This window comes from Rhea pennata, chromosome 6 (assembly GCF_028389875.1).
Source record: "Rhea pennata isolate bPtePen1 chromosome 6, bPtePen1.pri, whole genome shotgun sequence".
In the NCBI taxonomy this organism is placed as follows: domain Eukaryota; kingdom Metazoa; phylum Chordata; class Aves; order Rheiformes; family Rheidae; genus Rhea; species Rhea pennata.
The window spans coordinates 1,641,702-1,663,890 of NC_084668.1; the positions used below are offsets into that span (position 1 = coordinate 1,641,702).

Here is a 22,189-nt window from a genome sequence, read left to right on the forward strand (position 1 = left end):
TGGGTGTTCAGAACTACTCTAATTTGTGGAAAATGAAAACAAAGCTTGACAGCCTGGCATCTCAGTTAAATTGCCTACTGGCTTATAAATGGTCAGTAGGTTTTTATTTAAAAAGAGAAAGGTCTACCAGGGAGAATTTATTGGACAGTAATGCACATTCCCACCCCCATGATGCCAGAATAGCAATGAGAAGCATGGTCTACTGGAACAATCTGTTATGCTACAGTAATGAGATCCTCACAGGGCACCTACAGACACAGACTTGTTTTTTCAAGAAGTGCCGGCCTTGCACTATCCACACCATCTTGTTGGACACATTAAGATGTCCTTGGTGGCCCCTGGCTTTATCGTGATGTATGCTGTCTTTAACACAAACATCTACAACTTCAGCAATACACACCATTTGTGAACTTGTTTCAAGATGTTAAACTCTTCACTCAGCTTTCCAAGATAGCACACTGAATCTTTATTCAAAAGAAGCTCTGTGTTTAGAATTGTGTGCTCTGAGAGAAGATGCCAACTAAATTTAAATGTTGTCTGAGAACAAGACTCAGAGTTAATAAGAAAGTATTTATAATCCTTCTAGCCTGCTCTTCATAGCCTCCATTATGTTCAATAGCTGGAGGAAAAAGGAAACGGTAAAGAAGCTCAAGCCACTTTCGAAATAAGTGGACCATGGTTCCAATATTTACATATACCTTCTTTACAGATTTCTTTTATTCTTGGAACTTAACTTGGATGTTAGCGGTCCAATATGATTTCAACAGCATTTCCATGATTATAAGCTCATCTTGCTAAGTGAAAGCTGACGGTATCCACGCATGTATTTCACAGCAAAAAAAGCAGTAATACACTATGTCCATCATAATAGCTTATGGCACAGTGTAAAGAGGTTTTAGTAGCCTGCAGTATAGGGACTTTTAAACTGCGTACAAAAAGGATTTTTGTTTTAAATAAGATTATTTCTTCAAGTAGACCTGAAAGCATTCTGCCCTGTCAGCTGCACATACTGTACGTTTCAGGAGAATCATCTGCTAGGAATAGCAGATTGAATACGATTAGTTCCCAGCATAAGAAAGATTGCATTTGCAATCTCTTTCTTGGGCTGGCTACCTCTCCACTTACCTCATATTTCACCTATTAACTCTTAGAATCTTAAATAGGACCACATGCATTTCTTCTCTTCTCTGCCCCCACCAGGCTCTGAGAACCAATTTCTCAAAGAAACAGAGTTGTTCTTCAGAAGTATTTGAAGCAGAATCTTCACCAATTGTAGTACCAAATGTGACAGAGTTCTACAGCTGTTAGCCAGAAGCAAAGCAAGAAATACATACTGTATCAAGGTGGAACAGAAGAGTCCAAGGTAGTGCTTGATTTGTCAAATGTTCTGGCACTATCTTCTCCCATGCGATTTTGAATCCATGCTTGACTCAGGGGCCTGATGGCAGACTTTGCAGTAAGGGTTTTTCAATAGGCGATGCAGAAGATCAAATACAAAAATAGATTCAAGTAAAGACTAGTTGAGTAAACGCCAGCTCCAGTTTGATTAGGATAACACTTGCAAGTTGTTAAGCAATATTACTAACCCAACACAGTAACAACTCGTTTTTATAACGCTCAGCTTTTATACTTGTCACTTATGTACTGAATGATGTACAGTGAGACAGAGAGGAATTTCAGACATAATCATAGATTTGGTAAGGTTGGAGGGGACCTCTGGAGATCATCTAGTCCAACCCGCAAACAAGTAGCCCATATGGGGATCGAACCTGCAACCTTGACATTATTAGCACCACGCTCTAACCAATGGAGCTAACCTTTCTGTAAACCATCACTGCTTACATTTCCACATCTACTGTAAGGTTATTTTTATGTATCATTTACAACGCAATAGTTGTTATGACTAAAAAGGCATGGAAAGTTTACCTCTTTTACATCTAAACACAAAATTCTACACAAGCTGAAGTCTTCCCTCTCTAATTAATGACCAAGGTAATGGATTAAGTGATACAAATATTGGGTTACTGTCCCATTTAAATTTCTGTTAATACACTGATTCTTATTTTACCTTTTTAATATTCTTATGGAAATACAGTATTTATGTTGCTTTTTATCTTTACAGATCTGCATTTGCAGAGGTACTCACAGACTGACAAATACAGTACTTAAAGCTGACGGTATCCACGCACATATTTCACAGCAAAAAAAAGCAGTAATACGCTATGTCCATCATAATAGCTTATGGCACAGTGTAAAGAGGTTTTAGTAGCCTGCAGTATAGGGACATAAAAAAGTTTAAGGCTCTAATGACTTCACCAGAACATATATAATTTCAGCAGAATTAAATGAAGAATTTTTGCTGCATCTCCATAACAAAAGAGAAGATTACTGTATTTTGGATTTTTTTTATTTCAAGATACCTGCACTGACACAGCAATAAATATCACCGTCTATTCTAGCTGAAAATATTTAGGATATTCAGTAAACCCACTTGCAAGTCAAAAAATTCTTACGAATTTAGTGGACTGGAGTATAACAGAGTTATACAGAAATGACCAGATTATTACTTCAAGTGGATAGATATACTAATAAAACCCCCACAAACTTCAACCTTCTGAACCTTTAATTACAACTGCCAATGAGAAAAAAGGCTTTCCTGCAATTATTTACACAAGTCCTTGTTCAGTGAATTAACTGCCCTCATATGCTAAACACTTTCCTAAAACCATAAGTTCTTAAATGAAAATGTTACGTTAACAGATGCGCTTGTTTAGAAACCAGATGATTACGATTCACTTAAATCACTCTAATCTAACTCAGTAAATCATTAAATGGAGTAAAAGTATCAGTGAAGGACATGGTTTTATACTCCACAGAATTGGCTGCTTTATTTTTCTTTCTTTCTTTCTGAACTAGTCAAAAAAGATAAAGATAAAATAGGTGAATTCTACTTTTTCTTGCTATGTTCTTACTAGGCTTACTAGAATTTTAGTAATCTCACAACAAGAAATATGTAATGAATTTCCAATAAAATTGTGCTGGTGTCTCCACATATTATATGTAATTTTAATAATTTTACAAACCATATTATAATATTTTTTCTGGGATAAAACCAGAATATGCATGGTAACAGCCTTAATACAGCATTTACCAGGCTTTCAAGTAGAAATAGAATTATATATAACTTTGTTCTCAAAACTGAGGGCAAACAGCTTTTAAATGCCAAATTCCTATGGAAGAGATGAGTTTTCTGCACAGAAGTTCTAATGCAACATGGAATTCAATGCATTGAATGTTGAAAACACTCAAGTAGCCAAATGAAGAGTAAATCAAAATAAGAGTCCAGTATAACATAGTATTTTGCTTATTTTCATGGACTAAACAACAAAAGCATCAAAAAAGGTAAATTCATACTTGTCAATTCTAGATGTTTTCAAATAAATTCAAGGGTGGAATAGGGGAGGAGTATTAATTTTTTTTAATCCAAACTGACTTACAGAAAATGATGTTAATGTTCAAATAAAGTTTACTATTTTAATGTTTTATACTTTCCTCTACAAGTTATCCTATTAAATAGCAAGAAGTACAGCCCATTAAAGACATTTCACAGAATGTAACTGATTATGAGAAAATTTCAGCGTATACTTCAAAAATAATCTATGATCACTTTTTGCAGCTGAAAAGAGAGACAAATTGGGTCTATTGGGATATGCCAGATTCTTATCTAGCATTTGTTTTAAAATACAGTATTTCTGTTACACATAAAAATGGTGACAATAAACAATACGCTAACGTTTTGGAAATACAATTGAATAGTAACAGATAAAAACTTACACTGTTCAGCTATTTGCATGTTTAGAAGGTCAAAGTGGTATCTTCCTAATACATTTGGTAAGAATCATTTCCTAGTATATTAATTTCAAATTATTATAGTTATCAACTCAACCAAACCGTATATCCAAAGCTTTTAGAACTGCAATGACAATCTGTGGACAAAACTGAGTATCAGTGGTTCAATATATATATACATTTATGATAAGAGTAATAGACTCAGACACACTTTGTCTATTGTCAACAGAAGGTACATTAAAAAAGCAGTTACACTAGTTATAATTAGTCTTGTTCTAATCCCATTAGAGATTCAAACTACCTTTCTTCCTCCAAATGCCTAGCCTAAACTCCTGAAGGACATTAATTTATAACAAGAATAAAAATAATAATAATAATAAAAAAAAAACACCACACATCCATATTTCACAAATTTCCATAATTTTTATGGAATTTTCCATAAGCTGATAGTCTTAACAGTACTCATGAATCAAAATTCTAGTTTCCATAGGTTACTATCAAGTTTATAACAAGTCTTAATCAGTACTTATGTCATTTCTTTTGGATACCCAGAAGCACACCATCTGTCCTGTGAATGTCTGCTCTGGAAATTTACAATTACAAGTTGAAAACTAGTTGCTTCTGTCAAGGCTCCGTTTTCATGAATACTCCCTGTAGTAAATTATGTGGCTAAAAATATCTGGAGTGAGACAAGCCAATCTCTGCTCCATATGCATTTGAGACTTTATCCTACTGTCTTCATACAGCAGAAGGAATCAAAGTATCTTTTAAAGGCTTTAAACACTTAATTCTTGCTGAATCAAAAGCAAGCTTCCAATTAAATATCTTTCACAAAGATAAAAAAGCATAGAGTGTCAATGGTGTGTCAAGTGACATTTGTCAACAAAAAAGGAGCATGCTCTTACTATATTTGCTTTGGTTTTCACTTCCACACATCAGAGACCTGTGTTAATTTTGCTGACAGTACAAACGCGAAATTCAGACTCCACTAAGGCAAAGGTCAAACACCAAGATAACAAACTAATTCAGAAACCACTAAAATACAACAATATAGAAAAAAGTACTTCAGATTATGGCATTTTTTCTTTTTGAATTTGATAAATGATTCAGCAAGTATAAAAACACACATATGAGGCCAAACACTTCCAACTGGCCTTCAAAGATAGCTTAGACTTGGCACTTACCCCTTAGAGCTGGCAGCAGAGATCTCTCTTTCTTGTCATCACATTTATTACATTCACTGAAGTACAGAAGTAAAAAGACGTCCACAAGCACCCACATGAGAGAAGTGGCTAGAACCACCTTGCAGTAAACAAATCTCCTCATTGCTTTACTTCGTTTCTAGCTAAAGTGCTGAGGAAAGACAGCAATTGCTGAGACGTACTGAGCTCCCACGGTTAAAATCCAACATGGAAGTAAAGATAAGCATCCCTCTGCAACTATTTAAAAAAAAATAAAGTCCAGGTTAGCTAACAAGTACACACAGTTTGAACTGAAAAATTATATAGAGTGTTGAGACATTTTAATTATTTGTTCCTTTCAGAAGGTGCAAGTACTTTGTTTTCCAATCCACCTTTCAAGGATGTTTCTGCTATGTTTCTATGAATAGCAACCATTCTGATTTGCATACTTCATGGATAGTTTACATACCTATCTTCATTTTCATGCAGGATAACATTTTTTTAAAAAAACAAAGATGGCATAAAAAGACAACAAAGCAATCCTGAAACACTGTATGTAAAGCTAATATTCATTGTTTTATTGAATATTAGACAAATATATTAACAAAAAAATTTGAATTTTTCTTCAAAAAAGTACATTTTTGATGCTATTTTAAATATATTCTCTGAACACTAAAAGCAAATTGATTTTATCTTACAGAAAATCTTCATGCTGAATTTTTGAATGCCATCTTGCCACCATCAAACGTGCCTACAAAAAAGTTCTGCAGTCATCCATCTATATATTTAAGTTCTTGCCTGCAACAGCACATTTTGTTAGCAAAAGCCAACTGTAAGGGTCTTCATACACCCTCATCCTCTCAACTTAGATTCCTAAGTTACATGGCTGTGTTTAAACTCCCTACACTTACCATTATAAAGTGCATTCTGTGTCGAGGTATGGCATTCCTCTTCCCATCTTGTTTCTAAAGCACAGTCTTAACACAGAATGGCAGGATAATCTTCCAAGTGCCTAAAAAAACAAAATGAAAAGAAAAAAACCCTTATTACATGACTGTGTTTTCTAAGACCCACAAAAGTTTCTTTTAAATAATAATAAAAAGCTCTCGTGTTTTGTCCATATTTTACCCTGTTAATTAAATGTAATTTTTCTATATATTGCTTTTCTATTCTAGCTCTGAGAAGATCTTCGTTTCTCAAGCCAGCAGTATTAAGACTAGTAAAACCTGATCTTTCCTGGCTCACTCACTCATAGCCTGGCTTTCTTTATACATATTTGGATTTATGTCATACTACTTTGTAGTACCATACTACTTGTATTGCCATATTACTTCCTAGTTAAATGGATTTCTGGCAGTTTCAAAGCAATCTTCACAAGGAGCAAATCTTTACAAATACAGTCATTACCGCACATAACACAAACATAAATATGGAAGAATCATAGACAATTGATCAAGTTTATCTATGTTTAAAAGAGCATACTAGATGAAGAACACCACTGAGGGAGTTTCCATACAAGGTCATGTTCACTCTAAATAGTTTTAATTAAAATATAAGTTTGTTATAAAACATTTTGGAATTAAGTTGAACTAACAAGATGGAAGAGATAAAGTCTCTTCGAGAATAATTTGAAAAACTGTATTTAAGTGCTATTTCACTACATTATATTCAATAAAGTTTTCCATGTGTCTTAGCATACAAACTCAAACAATAGATCTTCTTGCTATCAAAAAGTGACTTACAATCAGCTGATTTAAAATTTGAAAGACTCAGGAATACCAGTCTCAGGTTAGCACAATTCATTTTCATGCTAGACAATGGGAATAGTTTAATCATAGGAAGCAAACTATAAAGAAAAAACAATTAACACAGATCTTTATTAGAAAAAACAGGAGAAAACAGTTGAAGTGTTAACTCTCTATACAGTCTCTATCACCATAGTGGCTTTAATTGGCTTTTGTAATGTTAAGTAGAATAATTACTGTTCAGCACCAACTAAGACACAAAGGTACTTTGTCCCCAAGCACTTAATAATAGAGAATAACTTTTTCTTTATTAAATTCTCATTTTAATGTAAGTGAATAAACCTCAGAAGTACAGCAGTTGTAGATGGGAGATTGGAAAAAAATCTTCCATTCCCAATGCTGCACAGTTTTAAAATATATACTCTGACACACTCTGTACAAAAACCACTGTAGTCTTACGTTTTACCTAGCTATAGTTTTCAGTATCTGAATAAAGTTGATGCAACAGACTATTAAATTTGCCATTACCGTGAACTTTAAAATAATTAACATTTAGATTAAATGTTTCTCTCCTTTCCTAAAAAAGGACACACACTCAAATCTGACATATATATATTTATATATAGATATTTATTTATTTATTCATTCATTCATTCTCCCCCACCCCCACTAATTAAAGATACTCCCTTCCTCTGTAGACACAGCATTTTACTTTGGAAGGTAGGCACCGCAGTCTGCTGCACAGTGCCAGTGACTTCAAGTTATAATCATTAGCATGGTCTTACGTTGCTTTGCCAGGAAACTGAGGACTACTAGTAGCAGAGAACCAAGACTTCTATTCCACATCCTATAATTACCACTTTTAAGGAAGAAATTAAATAACGTATTTCATAGCCCACGGAAATAATACTAGCAGATATTTGATTTTAGCACTCCACATAGCCCCAGCCAATTGTGTTCCAAATGTACACATAAATATCTGTAGGAAATCTGACATTTACTGTAGTTAAATATGAAGCAGCTAAGGATTAATTCTTTTAGCAAAACAAGATTTCCAAATTTATAAAATAAGAACCATGTACTTTGGGGGTGGGAAGGAGTTTGAGACACAGAGAAGGGTTAGTTGCAGTGTTTAATCTCTCAGTTATCTAACTCAGATCATGTGACTTGCTTCGTGTAGGTATCTGCCTGGGAATACAGGATCTTGTTTATGTGGGAAGAAGAATTAAAATTAAATCTAATCTTTGATGGGAACTGCATGTTTTCTGCATGATCTTCTGATAAAAGTCACCATTCTCTTGCAGGCATGTCTGAATAGCTCACAAAAGAGTTTCTGATCAGCAGCTCCTTTCAGTTGGACATACATTAAGCCACGCTGAAATCACAGTCAGACATGATCTCTAACAGTTCAGGCACTACTGAGTTTAAACTGCTCCCACACACCTGAGAGCTCCTGAGCTCTAACTAACCTCACCACTCACAATTCCCAAATTAGCTTATATTTCAATTAAGGAACGAGGTCTATATGGAAAAAAGTACAGATTGAATTCCAAATGCATACATATAAACCACTAAGATAGCCTAAAGGACCTTTTTGCAGTAGAGTAGCTGAGTTGAACTTCCAAAAAAAATTGTTTCAAACAAAATGACTTTTAATAAAATGAAAGCTTACAGTTGAGAGTCCCACTTTTATCTTTACTCCTCTCTCTGTTTCATGATGGAAGTTCCTCCCTTCCATCATTAAAACAAAATAAAATAAATAATTTTGACTAATCAAGATAGCATTTTTCTGCAAGTATTGGAATGGAAGTGTCTGCCTAGCCCTAGCTTTGCACATGGGAGCAAAGTTTTCTACCTCCAATTTGACATGATTTAAAACAAAACACAGAAACAAACCATGACACTACCCACCCACCCACCCAATTCCTGAATATTGCACACTGATCTCAGGAGATTTCTGCAGAAAACAGCATGTTTCTGTCAATACACTTATGGATTTTTAATGCCTTTTAGTCCTCCAAGATGCTTTATGTTACAGTTCTTTGAGAGTTTAACCAAAATGTCCTAAAAAATATTTGATGCAAGGCTTTAAGCCAAGAACTAGACACAACAGCTGCTGGCTCGAAAGACACAAAAGCAGAACTCCACAACCAACCATAGTGTGACTTTGGCTGTTATTCTTGTTAACATAAGTATGAATTTAGCTGAAGAACTGTGGATCTTAAACTCGTTTTCTCCACCTTCCTTCCAAGTACAGACACAACTGACCTACTTACTCTGCACTTGGAATGGAAATTGCTCAGGTCAGAAACATCATTTTGAATGCTGATTCATATCAAACAAAGCAAAAACATAAACGAATGTACATAAAACGTACGTTTTATGCACGTACATAAAACGAATGCAGAACACAAAGTTCAAGCAGTCAAAAAAAGTCCTCAAAAAGGACAGAATTGGGGAATGTAAGGCAATTCCCAGAATGTAGGTGCATTGACCTTTAGTTACATTCCTATTTCCTTAAGGTTTCTGCATTCAGCCACCCTCACCACTCTCAGTTCTTGTACCAACATACAATAGTTCCCAGACTTCCCACTAGGGTTCCTCAGTCTGCCAGCTCCTCCTTTCCCATTTTTTTTCCTAATTCCATCTCCAAGTCTTCTTTACCCCAGTTCTCACACCACCATGAGTACCACCACTTAAAGAATAGCAATGTTTTCTTGTCAAGCATCTCCTTCTTCTCCTCTCATTTCCCAATGCCTAGACTCAGTTTTTGATGTTTCCTTATTCAGCTATTTTAAATGCCCAGTGCCCTCAGCCCCCTCTCCTCCACCTATTCCCCCTCAGCAGCCCCTAATCCCAGCTTCTTTCTCAAAAAAGTTGACTATTCTCTCTTTGGCTCCAAATACTTGTTCTCTACAAGATTCAGGCTCTTCTGCTCAGTTTAGCTTTTTGCCTCTTATTCTGGCTCTTGTCTTGCCTGTGGTCACGTAAACTGGCTCCTTCCGCAACTCTGCTTAAACAGCTTTAGAAGCAACTTAATCCCCAGAGAAGCAGTGACAGCAAGGTCTGCATCCTGTCTCAGCACAGCCTGGAGCAATAACAGCACGGGAAATATCGCTCTCACCTAGAAATCCAGCGTGCGTTTCCCACGCGTTACGTGCAAACAGCCAGGCTAGGGTCTAGTCACCAACAGATGTGAGGGGTGGAACCTGCTGAGCAGGACACCAGCACCAGCCACCTCCGCTCTCCCTGTGGCCTAATGCTCTCCTGCAAGCATCAGAAGCAATGACGCTTCTCAAAGATTAGTTTGGGTTTTGCTTTCTGACGAACATATCGGGAAACAAGTTTTCAGGAGAAAAGGCAAGAGAAATATGCTGGGATTTTCTGAGCTACCATTTCTAAGAATAAAGTTAACATAAACAATATCTAGAAGTTGCAAAGCAATGGAAATTTCTGGCCCCTCCCAAGAAAACTACAGTTTGACAGAGGGTCAACTGAAAACAGGAGTTTAAAACAGAAAAGAGCATGTAAATTTACAAGTCATCTACATTGCCAGCCTTTCCTAAAACCACCATAATAAAATGCTGTGGCAAAAGAAAAAAAAGTTATAGAGGTTTTATGTATGACTTGCCCTTCTTATGTACTTAAAAACCACACAACATCCATCCACAGGGCAGATCAGATTTCATAAAATCATACAATTATTCAATATTTCTCTCTCATAACTCCCCACATGGCCCAGTGTGCTATTTATTTCATGCCAGCCAAACCATGTAGAGAATGAAAAATATTTAATTTCCTTACTGGCTCAAAGCTAGGGCACTCATCGCTACACTATCCAGTTGCCTCAAAATCTCTTAATTTAGTTTCATAATATCTCTGTGAGATAAAAAGAAACAAATTAACTCCTTTTTAGAAACAATGCAAGCACAGACTGAGGCCAAGATTTTGAGGGAATCTACCCATTCTGCTCTCCCGGTAGTGTTTCCAGAGTCACACACTTCATATTTTGACACATGCACCAAGTTAATGCATTGATTAAACAAAAGTCACAGCTTTTGAGCCAGTATTTTCCTACCCATGACAAGGAGGGCCCAGTCCCTAGGTCTCACTCCCCTGGCTCCTGAAAGCCACCTTCCTCTCTGGCACAGCTCCAAAAGGGATTCACTTTTGCCCCACGGCATCAGCTACGCTCTCTTCCTGGGCATGGTCTTCAACAAGGGCACCTGAGATGCACAGCTTTCACCTTTATTTTTCTAAGAGAGTAGTCTGTTAAATGATGACCAGAATTTTCAGGTCTTGTGACTTATCAGAGTGGAAGTATTAAAACTTCAAGTAGGCTGCATATTATCATTTTGTCTAAGGTGCTAACTATAAGCTACTAGAGAAAGTAACAGCCAAAGTAACACCTTTCTGAAGCATCAAACACAGCTTTTTGCAACATGCCTGTCGATTATCTTATCTAGGCTCCTTTATGGAGCATCCACTTATTTCACAGTCCAATGGTTTCCTCCAACTACTTTGCGTTTTCATACTTTAATAATGCAACTTCCAGCAATTTCAGGCTCAGCTGTGGACTTCAACTGCAGCAACATAAGAGCGTAAGAGGAAATTCAACACAGCAGTACTTCAAGTACAAATACTTCAAGTATATGCTAAATCTATAATCAGAAGCAACTTAGCAGCATTTTATCTCCACATAAACTCAAAGCACTAGTTTCTGTAAATCCGTATCTATGCATCCTTCAATGGTCCCTTAATCTGCATTGCCACTATTAAGACCGGACATGAATTAAGCACCTAATCCTAGGACAAGACAGAAATAAACCACTGTTTACGAAAGCTCTGCAAAGAATATTAGAAGAACTCTCTGTTTATCACTCACCACTTTAACTATGCTTCTATTAAATCAGTAAGTGTCCTGGAACAGAAATTTTATCTTCCAAATTAATATCAAAACTATTCTGACCTCTGTCAAATCTTCTGAACCAGTGAGACTACAACTTGTGCAATGTAATTTTTGCCAGCTATCTACACTCCTAGGAAAACTGAAACTCACTAGTGACTAATAAAAGGACTTTTAGATACTTAGGTAAGAAAGGATATACAAACTGCAAATTACTATTATAGCAAAAGTACCATTTCAAAACAAAACAATCAATTCATTGTGGAATTAAATTGAAGAATTATTTTCAGCAGTGTTTTAAAGTCAACATTTATCTTAATATTGCATCAAAAGCCTGAAGCAGCTAGGGCCTGGCAAAAACACAGCCTACACTACCACGTATTAAAGACACATGCATCTATATTCAGTGAGATTAACGGGGGGGGGGAGGGTGCCCCCTCCCTCCTCGGCCAGATGCCTCCACAGCTGTACCCCCGCACTAGCAGCAGCTGCCCAGCAACCCAGCGGGCACCTCTCCCCGGGCATGGGGAAGCTCCCAAACCGCTTTGCTAGGGCCATCAGGGAAGCCTGGTTAACTCGTTACGTTATTATGCCTTTACAAAATGCAGACAATACTTGGGCTTGCTTTTGAGGAGAGGAGAACATTTATTTTCTGTTGTTGCTAGGTTCTTCTTGGCTCCTTTAGAATCATCATGAGCAAACTCTTGCAGGTATCAATCAGCTCCGCAGTAGCAGGGGTTTGGGGAATATACCATGTGGAATATACCACAATGTGAGTAATAGCGAGTGGAACAACAAAACATCCAGAAACCCCACTGATTTCCCGAAACCTGTCTGACAAGAAAAGGAAAAGGAGGAGGCTCACTTGTATCTCTTGGTTCATACTCGAACAAGTTTTTCTACACACTAGAAAAGCTTTAATAGCACAATGTTAACAGCAGTGGAGGAACAGAACATAATGAAGTACATCCCACTGGTACCCATACTGCCACTATAACGAGCTAGCTTTCTCAGCCAACAGTGGATATAGCCATATTTACAACCACATTAGAGTTCTTACTACAATTAAGTACCACACGTTATAGCTCTAAGTGTTTCATGGCTGAAAAGTAGAATCAAAAATGCACACTTCTGATTACTTGTTATTTGTATGGCTGTTCTATAGTATAGATACAATTAAACAGCACTGTATAAAACTACACGTTTCATCAGAGGCTTCTTCCCCCCCATACCTCTGTGTAGCATCAAAGTACAAGCTGAACTCCTCCTACTCCTTTCCTTTACATTCCTCTAAATTAACACTGTAGAGAAGAAAAAAATATGTTACTTTTGGGAGGGGGGCAGAAGACTGTTTTGGTTGACCTTTTTTTGGTACCTATCAATTATGATAAACAACTTTTGAATCACAGGTGCATGAGAAAGATGGGTAAGTGGATACACAGAGGATGTAATGAGTTACATTACTGTTATGACTCCAGCAGTAATTTCCTGTCTTTTCATTATTTAACAGAGACACGCTGCATTTTCTAGTGAATCTGTTATTTGTCATGTAGACCATTCCTTTAGCATGTGCAACTTATCACCTCAGTCAGCACTAAAACTTATCCTGTTTGACATCGTTATATAAGCAATTATCTCAATTCAAATTTCAAATATTCATCTCATACATATTTGCAAGAATTTAGGCTAAAGGCTAAGAAATAGAAATCTTAGAATGGCCATAGATATTGGTATAATATTGGCTATGAGTGCTGTATATGGGACACACTGGATCATTTTATGAACAAACTGCTTAATTCAAACACATTATATTACTGCTGTGACAAATCCTGATTATAATGCAAGATCTGACACCCAAGCGATGTAGATTTTAATGAAAACTGAGCTTGTGACGGTAGTGGAATACTTAATTTAAAAAAAGCATCCACTATTAAAAAGGTCCACAGAGCCCTCCAAAGGACCACTATTTCAACCTTCCAAAACTCATCTATAATAAACATCAGTTCCACCAGATCTAAATTCAACTTCTGCAAAAGGCAGATAGATCGGCTGAACAGTAATTGGAAATAAGTCTGCTGCAGGAAATTCCAAAGCAGAAAGAACAGCTATCACAAAAGTCTTTTCACACCTAAGGAAGACAGAGCAAAGTCCAATTTATCTTCCCTGCCTAGAATTGCTTAGAGAAATCAAAGAATGAATGGGTCTGTCTCTTATAGCTTTCCCAGGATTCACTGAGGATGTCAGAGTCAGAATAAACAACAACAACATTTAAACAGTGGTCACACAAAGATTTGATATTACTATTTTTGCCCATTTCTACTGCAGAATCTGAGTCAAATCTAGACATCGGCTAATTGTCATTCAGTGCAGTAATATGAAGTGACAAAAATAAAAACAAAACTGCACCCACACATTCTAGAACCATGCTACCATACAATATGATCTAATAAGTTAACGTCTGTTGCTTAAGTTTTGCTATAAAATGTGCTACATAATATTACAAATTAAATTTAATCAGACTTTTTACCAAAGCAATTACCAGTTAAAAAAACCAACAACAACACCCACACTAGAGGCAGAAAAGCTTTCTTTAAAAATTAGAAAACCAGTAAGCTTTGCAAACCTATCTTCCTAAAAGATATTTTGAAATTAAGATATAGGCATACAAAATACATTTTGCCTTCAAAAAGGTATGACTTAAGTTATATCTAAGCAAGCCTTAATACATATTACACTCTCTGAAAAGCATGAATCATCATTTAATACCACAGGCAGTTTACTGATTTATGCACAGTTATCTCAACAACTTACAGTGGTGGAACTGCCAATCTCTTAGAAATCCATACAGGAAGTTCTTTCACATTTAGGGAGAAAAAGAAAAAAGTTATCTCTAACCAGAAGTATCCACAGTGTTTTGTGTCTTAAGAATTATTCCCCCTCCCCTTTCCTGAAATAGACTGCTTGACATTTAAAAATAGATCTATTCTTCATGTTAAAATGCATTTCCATGATTCAGAAATTAAAGTGGAAAAGACTTATTAATTCTTCTGACCAAACCTCTTCATAATAAAAGTCTACTCTCTATTTTGCTTTGCTTTGTTCAGACTACAGTAAAGTGATATGACTAAAACTAGTTTCTCCCGGAATCAACGCTACACAGCAATGTATCTCTTAGATCCCCAATAACCAGACAAAAGCTTTCTGTGTTCAGAGCCACCTCACTGTAAGTCTCTTAGCTTGCAAATGATGTCAGATTTGTAAAGAATTTATCTGGGTTTATTTCCTTCTTTAAAGTTCATGTCTTCAGATAATAACCTTGCACTAAAACAGACTATTTCTACAAAAGTGTTAGCACAAAGCACTAAAAGCTAAAATAATGATCCTAAAAGATAAGGGCATAAACTGAATAACCAAACATCAGAAGACATTTTCCACTGCTCTAACACACAAAAAGCTCAGAGAAGAAATGCAAAGTCCTCCCCACACTCCTTTTCCCATGTTCGCCCCCCCCCCCCCAAGTGCAGGGCTCCCCCATAACAGATACAAACAATTCAGAAGACATTGGCCACCAGCTTCCAAGGGCTCTCCCTGCCTCGAGGGCTGGCCACTGCATGTCCCCTGACCCCTGCTCCTCCCCCTACCACACACCAGCTACCCAGCACCCCACACATGAGTATATCCTGGCAAGCAGCTGCGTGACCTTGTCACAGCCAATTAACAGAATAACGAGGTGACTGCATTAATTCTGTTTTCAGAGGGTAGGTGCTCTCCCACACACCACTGCAGGACAGCTGGCCAGGGACAGGCACTTGAGTGGTACCCATGTCCAGACAAATACCTACGTTTTCTAGCCCCTCAAACAAAAGTAAAAGGCTGGAGCAAGTGTCAAACAGCAAGATAACAACCTGGGGAAAACACTACAGCCAAGTATCTGAGGAGGAAAACAGACCAAATGGCTGTAACCTCCTACTAGAGGGTTCTGCACTATCCTTTGACCACAGTGAGTTTCCAGCGCTCACGAGCACAGATGCCACACGCTCCAAAGACGTGGGACTGCAGCCTAACATGCTACCCATCGGGGCCAGCCCGCTGCACTCTGCTGCAAGCTGCCACTGACAACTAGCACGTGGGAAAGTGAAGAAGATGCAGTGGTTTCTCTTCTGTCACATGCATGGATGGCCATCCAATAACAAAGTCTGTATACCATTTTGAAGACACAAAACAGTATTATTTAGACAAAAATGACTTGAGAATTCAATCATCTCATGGCCAAAGTCAGCCTCTCGACATGCTAACAATAACAATTTTTCATGTAGCCATCACAGGAACACTTCATCCACACCTCATCCACCCTTTCATTTATAAATATAAATCTTTTTTAAGTTTAATTAAGAAAACCTTTAACTGAGAAGTTACTTCATTATACACACCCTGAAAAATAACTAAATACTCACATTATACTAATTCCACTAATGAAATGAAAGAGAATGTACCTATGAGGCCATATTTATGAGTGAAAAAATATCATAAATGCAAAAAACTTTAAACTGCTAAAACCATAGCATCACACACACACACAAAAAAAAAAACTACCACCTTCTGTGAGAGAGTTTTCTGAGTAAGTCTTGTTTATAGGAAGCTACGTGACTTTTTACATTGCATTATCAAAAGGTTAGTGATCTACTGGGATATGCACATATCTACCTATAAGTCAAGGCCATTACATAAGCCTATATGCAGAACTGTTCAGTTCTAGCATGGAAAAAAGTCAGAGGACCGCTCTTATCAACAGTTGCTGCCTTGAATCTCTTGAATCTGAAGATGAGACAAGCAAGTGACAGTAAGACACTCTTGTTCACATAAGCACAGAGGACACATCTACTACTGGAGGTTTTCAGATGCATCAACAGAAGGGGGGGGGAGTATTTCGTTTTAAGAGAATGACCTGTTGATTCTTTTTTCCTACAAATAAAAGCCAAAAAAATAATCTATAATACAGGAAGCTAGTAGGAAACAAACTCCTTCACTTGCAAACCCACAAAGCAGTCTGGAAAATTCCTGACCACCAAATAAGCTTGGCAATATACTTAGTGTAACTTTATAATTGAATCATTACAAAATTACTAGAAAATACATCGTCTGTTCCTTTTTCCATATTAATCTCAAAGCTTTTGAAGACAGCTTTGTTACAAGTGCACAGGTTTTACCATATGGGATTAAAAAAAAGAAAAAAGAGAGAGAGAGAGAGAGAGAGAGAGAGAGAGAGAGAGAGAGAAAATCACATTCGGTATTCTCCTATGCTTGTAGGTGATGTATAACCAGATGGAACTCAATTGTCTAATATTTTCAGGAAGCGTGTTCTCCTGAATTCATCTGCTGATGTCACACAGAATGGCTTACACAGGTTTCCAAGCTTCTTATTTCCAAGTGTTCCTGCTTTTTTTCCTTTGGCCTTAATTTTTTTTCATGTGACAGTGGGTTTAGGTAAATCTATGCTTTATTTTGCCTCAACCCAAAACAACCACATTTAATATTACAAAGAACATAATGCAACCAGATTCTGCATGAGAATTCCCAAATACAAAACAGTCAAAGTTTTGCTATGGTTCATAAGGACTGTTACTAAATAATTTTGTAAATTGCTCTCCCCTAATAATATAGTTCCGGGGGGTATAGAGGCGGGGGGGAAAGATACACCTCTCCTTCCTAACTGTTCAGAAAGAATCATAGAGGTGGGGGTTAACATAACCTCAGCCCAAGTCCTTCCCTTCAGTCTTCATTTGTGTCTGAAAGGCAAAGCTGTTTATGCTCGTATTTCCTTAGAGCTCACCCACAGCAAGAGATGAGAACAGTGGATACTAAGATGTGAGGCTGCAATTCTGCCTTTCCACCCTCTTCTACCAGTGTAAAAATCTCTTGACAGCCCAGACACATCTTCTGGAACTTCCCTACGCTATTCACTCACATATGAACATGGAGACAGTACGATTCAACATGTTGTGGTCCTTAGAATGTTGTTTCAGTGAAGAAATCACTTCCAATTCTCACAAAAATAACCTCAAATGATTCAAATGTATGCCCTATTACACACCGCTCAGTTTAATGCCATCCAAGACTACTTTTTATGAACAATAACAAAAAAATCCCAACACACCTGTAGTAACGGGTCTTGCTAAAAAAAATAATCAAAAGAGAAAGCACTGGTTTGCAAGCTAAAACAGAAAACCCACTATATATTTTTTTATATGTCCTCATTAGCCTTACTACCTTTGCATGGCTTTACCGATGTATGCAGAACACAAAGATCACTGGTAATTAGATTTGCTATTATCTGAGGTCACAGTAAAACAAAAAAATTAAAAACAGACTACTTGAAAAACAGTAGATTTAATAATTCATCTCTTTGCCTGTAGTGGCCACCAACAAGTTAAAGTAATCCTTGTCTCTTGCTTTCCTCTGCATAATTCTGAGCATGTCTTATTCCCTCATTAATCATTTCTCTTACTATTTCCAGTCACCCAGAAGCACCCAAACAAATCCTGAGCCAATTTTCATTTTCTAACAAAGGAGAAATAATGACAGTTCTGGCAATTTTTTTTTATTTTTTTACTATTTCAGGCTGATAACATTTTTATTAAAAGAATTAAAGTTTATTTTCTGCTAACTCAGAGAAGGTTTTAACTGATTCTCAAGAAAACAGTTAGCATCCTAACTTAACTACAGAGAACTATGGTCCTACGATCTTATGAAGAAAACACATAGCTTCAAAGGAACTCTGTCAAATCTCACAGCTGTGCCAAATCCCATTTACAATTTTTTTTGATTATCTACATTTATGCAAAACGAATACAAAGGGCTAGCAAAACCAGAACAGTGCTTTTCATAGCCAGTTTCATGCACTCTGCTCTGCTGTGAATGGTGACAGGATGTGGAGAAAAATAGAGGAGGGAAAAAAGAAAAGAAAAGAAACGGAATCAGACTTCAAGAAGGCTTTGAAACCCGCACTCAGAATTTACAGATCGAATTTTTACTCCTTCTCTGCTGTAAATACACTCCATCTCTAGCTTCCAGTGACACGCACAGCTCCTCTCTCAACCTCCCATTTCAGAAAAGCAGAGACAGCAACAGTTCATTAGAAAGAAACCTGAATATCAAGGATTGAATTATCAAGGTATCGTATAAAGTTACCCAGTCCCAGCGTTTCGGGTCAGGCTCGTGCCTGCTTAAAAGAGTCCCAACTGCGTAAAAACGCCTCCGGAATTGGGAAGAAAAAGTAGGGAGAAAGGAATGAAGATTTTAAGCGTGAAGCGCATCACCCGGAGGCTCGACTGCCCCGGCAGCGCCGGCGCCGCGCTGCCCCGCGGCCGCCCCCGCCGCCCGCTCACCTGCGCCGGGACCCGGGACCGGGCTCCGAGCCCCGCTCAGCAGCGCCGCCGCCCGCCGGGGGCAGAGCGCGCCGCCGCCGTCCTCCTCCTCCTCATGGCCGGCGAGGCGGAGCGGGAGCGGGAGCGGGCGCTGCCGGGGCTGCGCTGCGCCGCGCTGCTCGCCGCTCCGCTGCCGCGGCGGGCCGGGGCGGTGGGCGCACGTCAGCCGCCGCCGCCGCCCTCCTGCGCGCCGCCCAATGGCTGCGGCGGCGCGGGCAGCGCCCGGCTCCCGCGATACTTGGGCTCGGCGGTGCCGGACCTTGGGGGATCGGCTGCTCCGGGCGGGGAGGCGGCGACGGGGCTGCCTCGGGGCAAAACTGGGACGTGCCCTAAGGAGGGGAGGGGGGCTGAAAGCAGCGCGCGCCGCGCGCCACGGCGAGGGGCGGGAAGGGGGCGCTGAGGGGAGGCGAAGGGCGGGAAGGGGGCGCTGAGGGGTGCGAGGGGCGGGAAGAGGCGCTGAGGGGAGGTGAAGGGCGGGAAGGGGGCGCTGAGGGGAGCGAGGGGCGGGAAGAGGCGCTGAGGGGAGGCGAAGGGGCGCTGAGGGGAGGCGAAGGGCGGGAAGGGGGCGCTGAGGGGTGCGAGGGGCGGGAAGAGGCGCTGAGGGGAGGCGAAGGGGCGCTGAGGGGAGGCGAAGGGCGGGAAGGGGGCGCTGAGGGGTGCGAGGGGCGGGAAGAGGCGCTGAGGGGAGGTGAAGGGCGGGAAGGGGGCGCTGAGGGGTGCGAGGGGCGGGAAGGGGGCGCTGAGGGGAGCGAGGGGCGGGAAGAGGCGCTGAGGGGAGGCGAAGAGGCTCTGAGGGGAGGCGAAGGGGCGCTGAGGGGAGGCGAAGAGCAGGAAGGGGGCTCTGAGGGGAGCGAGGGGCAGGAAAGGGGCGCCGAGGGGAGGCGAAGAAAGGAAAGGGGGCGCTGAGGGGAGCGAGGGGCGGGAAAGGGGCGCTGAGGGGAGGCGAAGGGGCGCCGAGGGGAGCGAGGGGCGGGAAAGGGGCGCCGAAGGGAGGCTGTCAGCGCACCGGTACCCGGCTCCGACCCTCGCAGGCAGAGGCCGGCGTGAGTTCAAGCCCCATAAACGCCCTTTCCACGCGGTGAGGGTTGTGCGAGCGCGCTGCAGCCAGCGGGGTAACGGCGTGAATAAACTCGCCGGAGGAAAAATGATTCGTGAATAATTTATTAGCCGCTAGGCGGCGGGGGGGGAATATTGTTTGTTATTAATAGTAACTAGCAGACTGTGAATCCGGCTAACGCGTGTTTCCAGAATGATTATTTATGAGCGGATGGGAGGGAAGAAGCGCTGCGGGGCCTGGCCGGCGGCTCGCGGCCCCTGCGGCCTCGTGCCGGCGCGAAACCCGCTGGTGGGGAACGGAGCGAAGCGCGGAGCGAGGGAAAGGGATGCAGCGCCCGCCACGATCCCCCCGTTATGTCAGCGTCGTGAAGAGGGCTTGTGACTCGGCTCAGCCACGGGATAACGTAAACGGGGATGGAGCCATGAAGTGGACAAAAGTCGTACATTCCCAAATGTTGTACTTCTCCATTAAGATGAATGATTAATCCTTGTCAAAGTGTTTTCCCCGAAGAAGTCCGTGAATTTTGCTGTTCTTCAATAGAAGGGTGATCATGTCAGGCAATGTGCGAAGGAAGAAGCTTCTGCTGCCCCATCTGAAGCGTCCAGGCATCGTAGCAGATACATAGATAAACCGAAGTTAGGACTTTTTTGCAAATTATCACCCACAAATCTTAGACAACCTATCTCTTGTACTAAAAGCAGCATGTCTTCAGCAGTAGCTGAAATTCTTTTTACATTGGTAAAACACATTCATTAGAAAAGAAAAGCAAAACAAAAAAACTACCTGTCCTGTTTAATAGCCATGTAAAGATTTCCCAGATAACAGCTTTTTCCTCAGTAGGCAGTGGATAGAAGGTCTAGGAAATTTTGTATTTTGATATAGGTGGTTGATGTCAGTGCACTCCATTCCCCTCTCCCTGGGGTGCAGATGACCAGACTGGGCAACACTGCAACAAAATGAAAAAAGAAGTCCTGACTTGCAGGATTTTATAGTCAATGTAATCACATCTTTTTTGACACTGAAAACAGTGTATAGGCTAGCTGCTCCAAGGATGAGAAACTTCTTAATGCTTTGTATTTATTGTTACTGTTACAAAATAATGACATAATAAAAGCATTTTCAGTATGTTCCAAAATAACATTTAAATAAACCACTCGATGGGCTGTGTTTCTCTTCTCAAGAGATACTGATATAAGACCGCTCAGAAATAACACCTCTACATGAGTAAAAAAAATACTCAGTGTATGTGATATTTAAATTGTTACCGAATGGAGACTTAATATAAACCAAGTAGAGGATTTAGTCTAGTGGCTAGAGAGCAAGACTTGGAATCCAAAGTCATGCGCTTGCCTGATGATGAGCAAGTTGCTTAATTTCTCTGCATTGCAGTTTTCTTATCTCTAACCTCACTTGGGTGTTGTAAGGATTAATTGCTTTCTATAAAGTATGTTAAGATGCAGAAATGGATGTTGCATGTAAGTACAAAGTATTCTTCCTCTGTTCATTTTTATTATTAATATTAGGGTGTATATTTTAAGTAGGAGAAAGTGAATTATCATCATAGACAAAAATAACAATCCACACAGTTTGACATCTGTTTTGCACTGTTAACTAGTTAAAACAACATACATAATTTTTTAAAACTTCGTTTTTCCCTTGTTCTTCAGAACTAAATTTCACCATAACAGTGTTTAGTTTCTTTGTAAATACCAAAACTTCTCTTCTGTTTTCTTTTGTGTTGCTTTGGCTCAATTTGTGAAAATACTGATCATACTAAAGTAACTTTTATAACTTATCATGGGTGGATTGCATTCTGATAATCACGAGGAGGATCATGTGATTTTTTGAGGGAAAAAAAAGACATAATACCTAATGTATGATGCTAATGGACATACTTTACTGAATCAAGAATGGACATACTTTACTGAATCAAGGACTCATATACAGTGGCCTGGAGTGGATGCTTGGAAAAAAAGTACAAGAGAAAGAGCAAATATAAAGAAATTCTTCTCTCAGCCATCACTGCT

General features: G+C 39.4%; 1 protein-coding gene across 1 annotated transcript in view; it reads right to left on the reverse strand.

Moving 5' to 3' along the window:
- The window catches only part of GALNT13 (polypeptide N-acetylgalactosaminyltransferase 13), a 145,006-nt gene extending 125,784 nt beyond the window's left edge, over positions 1–19,222 (reverse strand). Inside the window, exons 1-3 of the mRNA XM_062578606.1 lie at positions 19,067–19,222; positions 5,942–6,042; positions 5,034–5,288 (exon numbers count right to left, since the gene is read on the reverse strand). Coding sequence (XP_062434590.1) covers positions 5,034–5,175 — 142 coding nt within the window. The 5' untranslated portion in view covers positions 5,176–5,288; positions 5,942–6,042; positions 19,067–19,222. The remainder of the gene's footprint in view (positions 1–5,033; positions 5,289–5,941; positions 6,043–19,066) is intronic.
- Between the last annotated feature and the right edge of the window lie 2,967 nt (positions 19,223–22,189).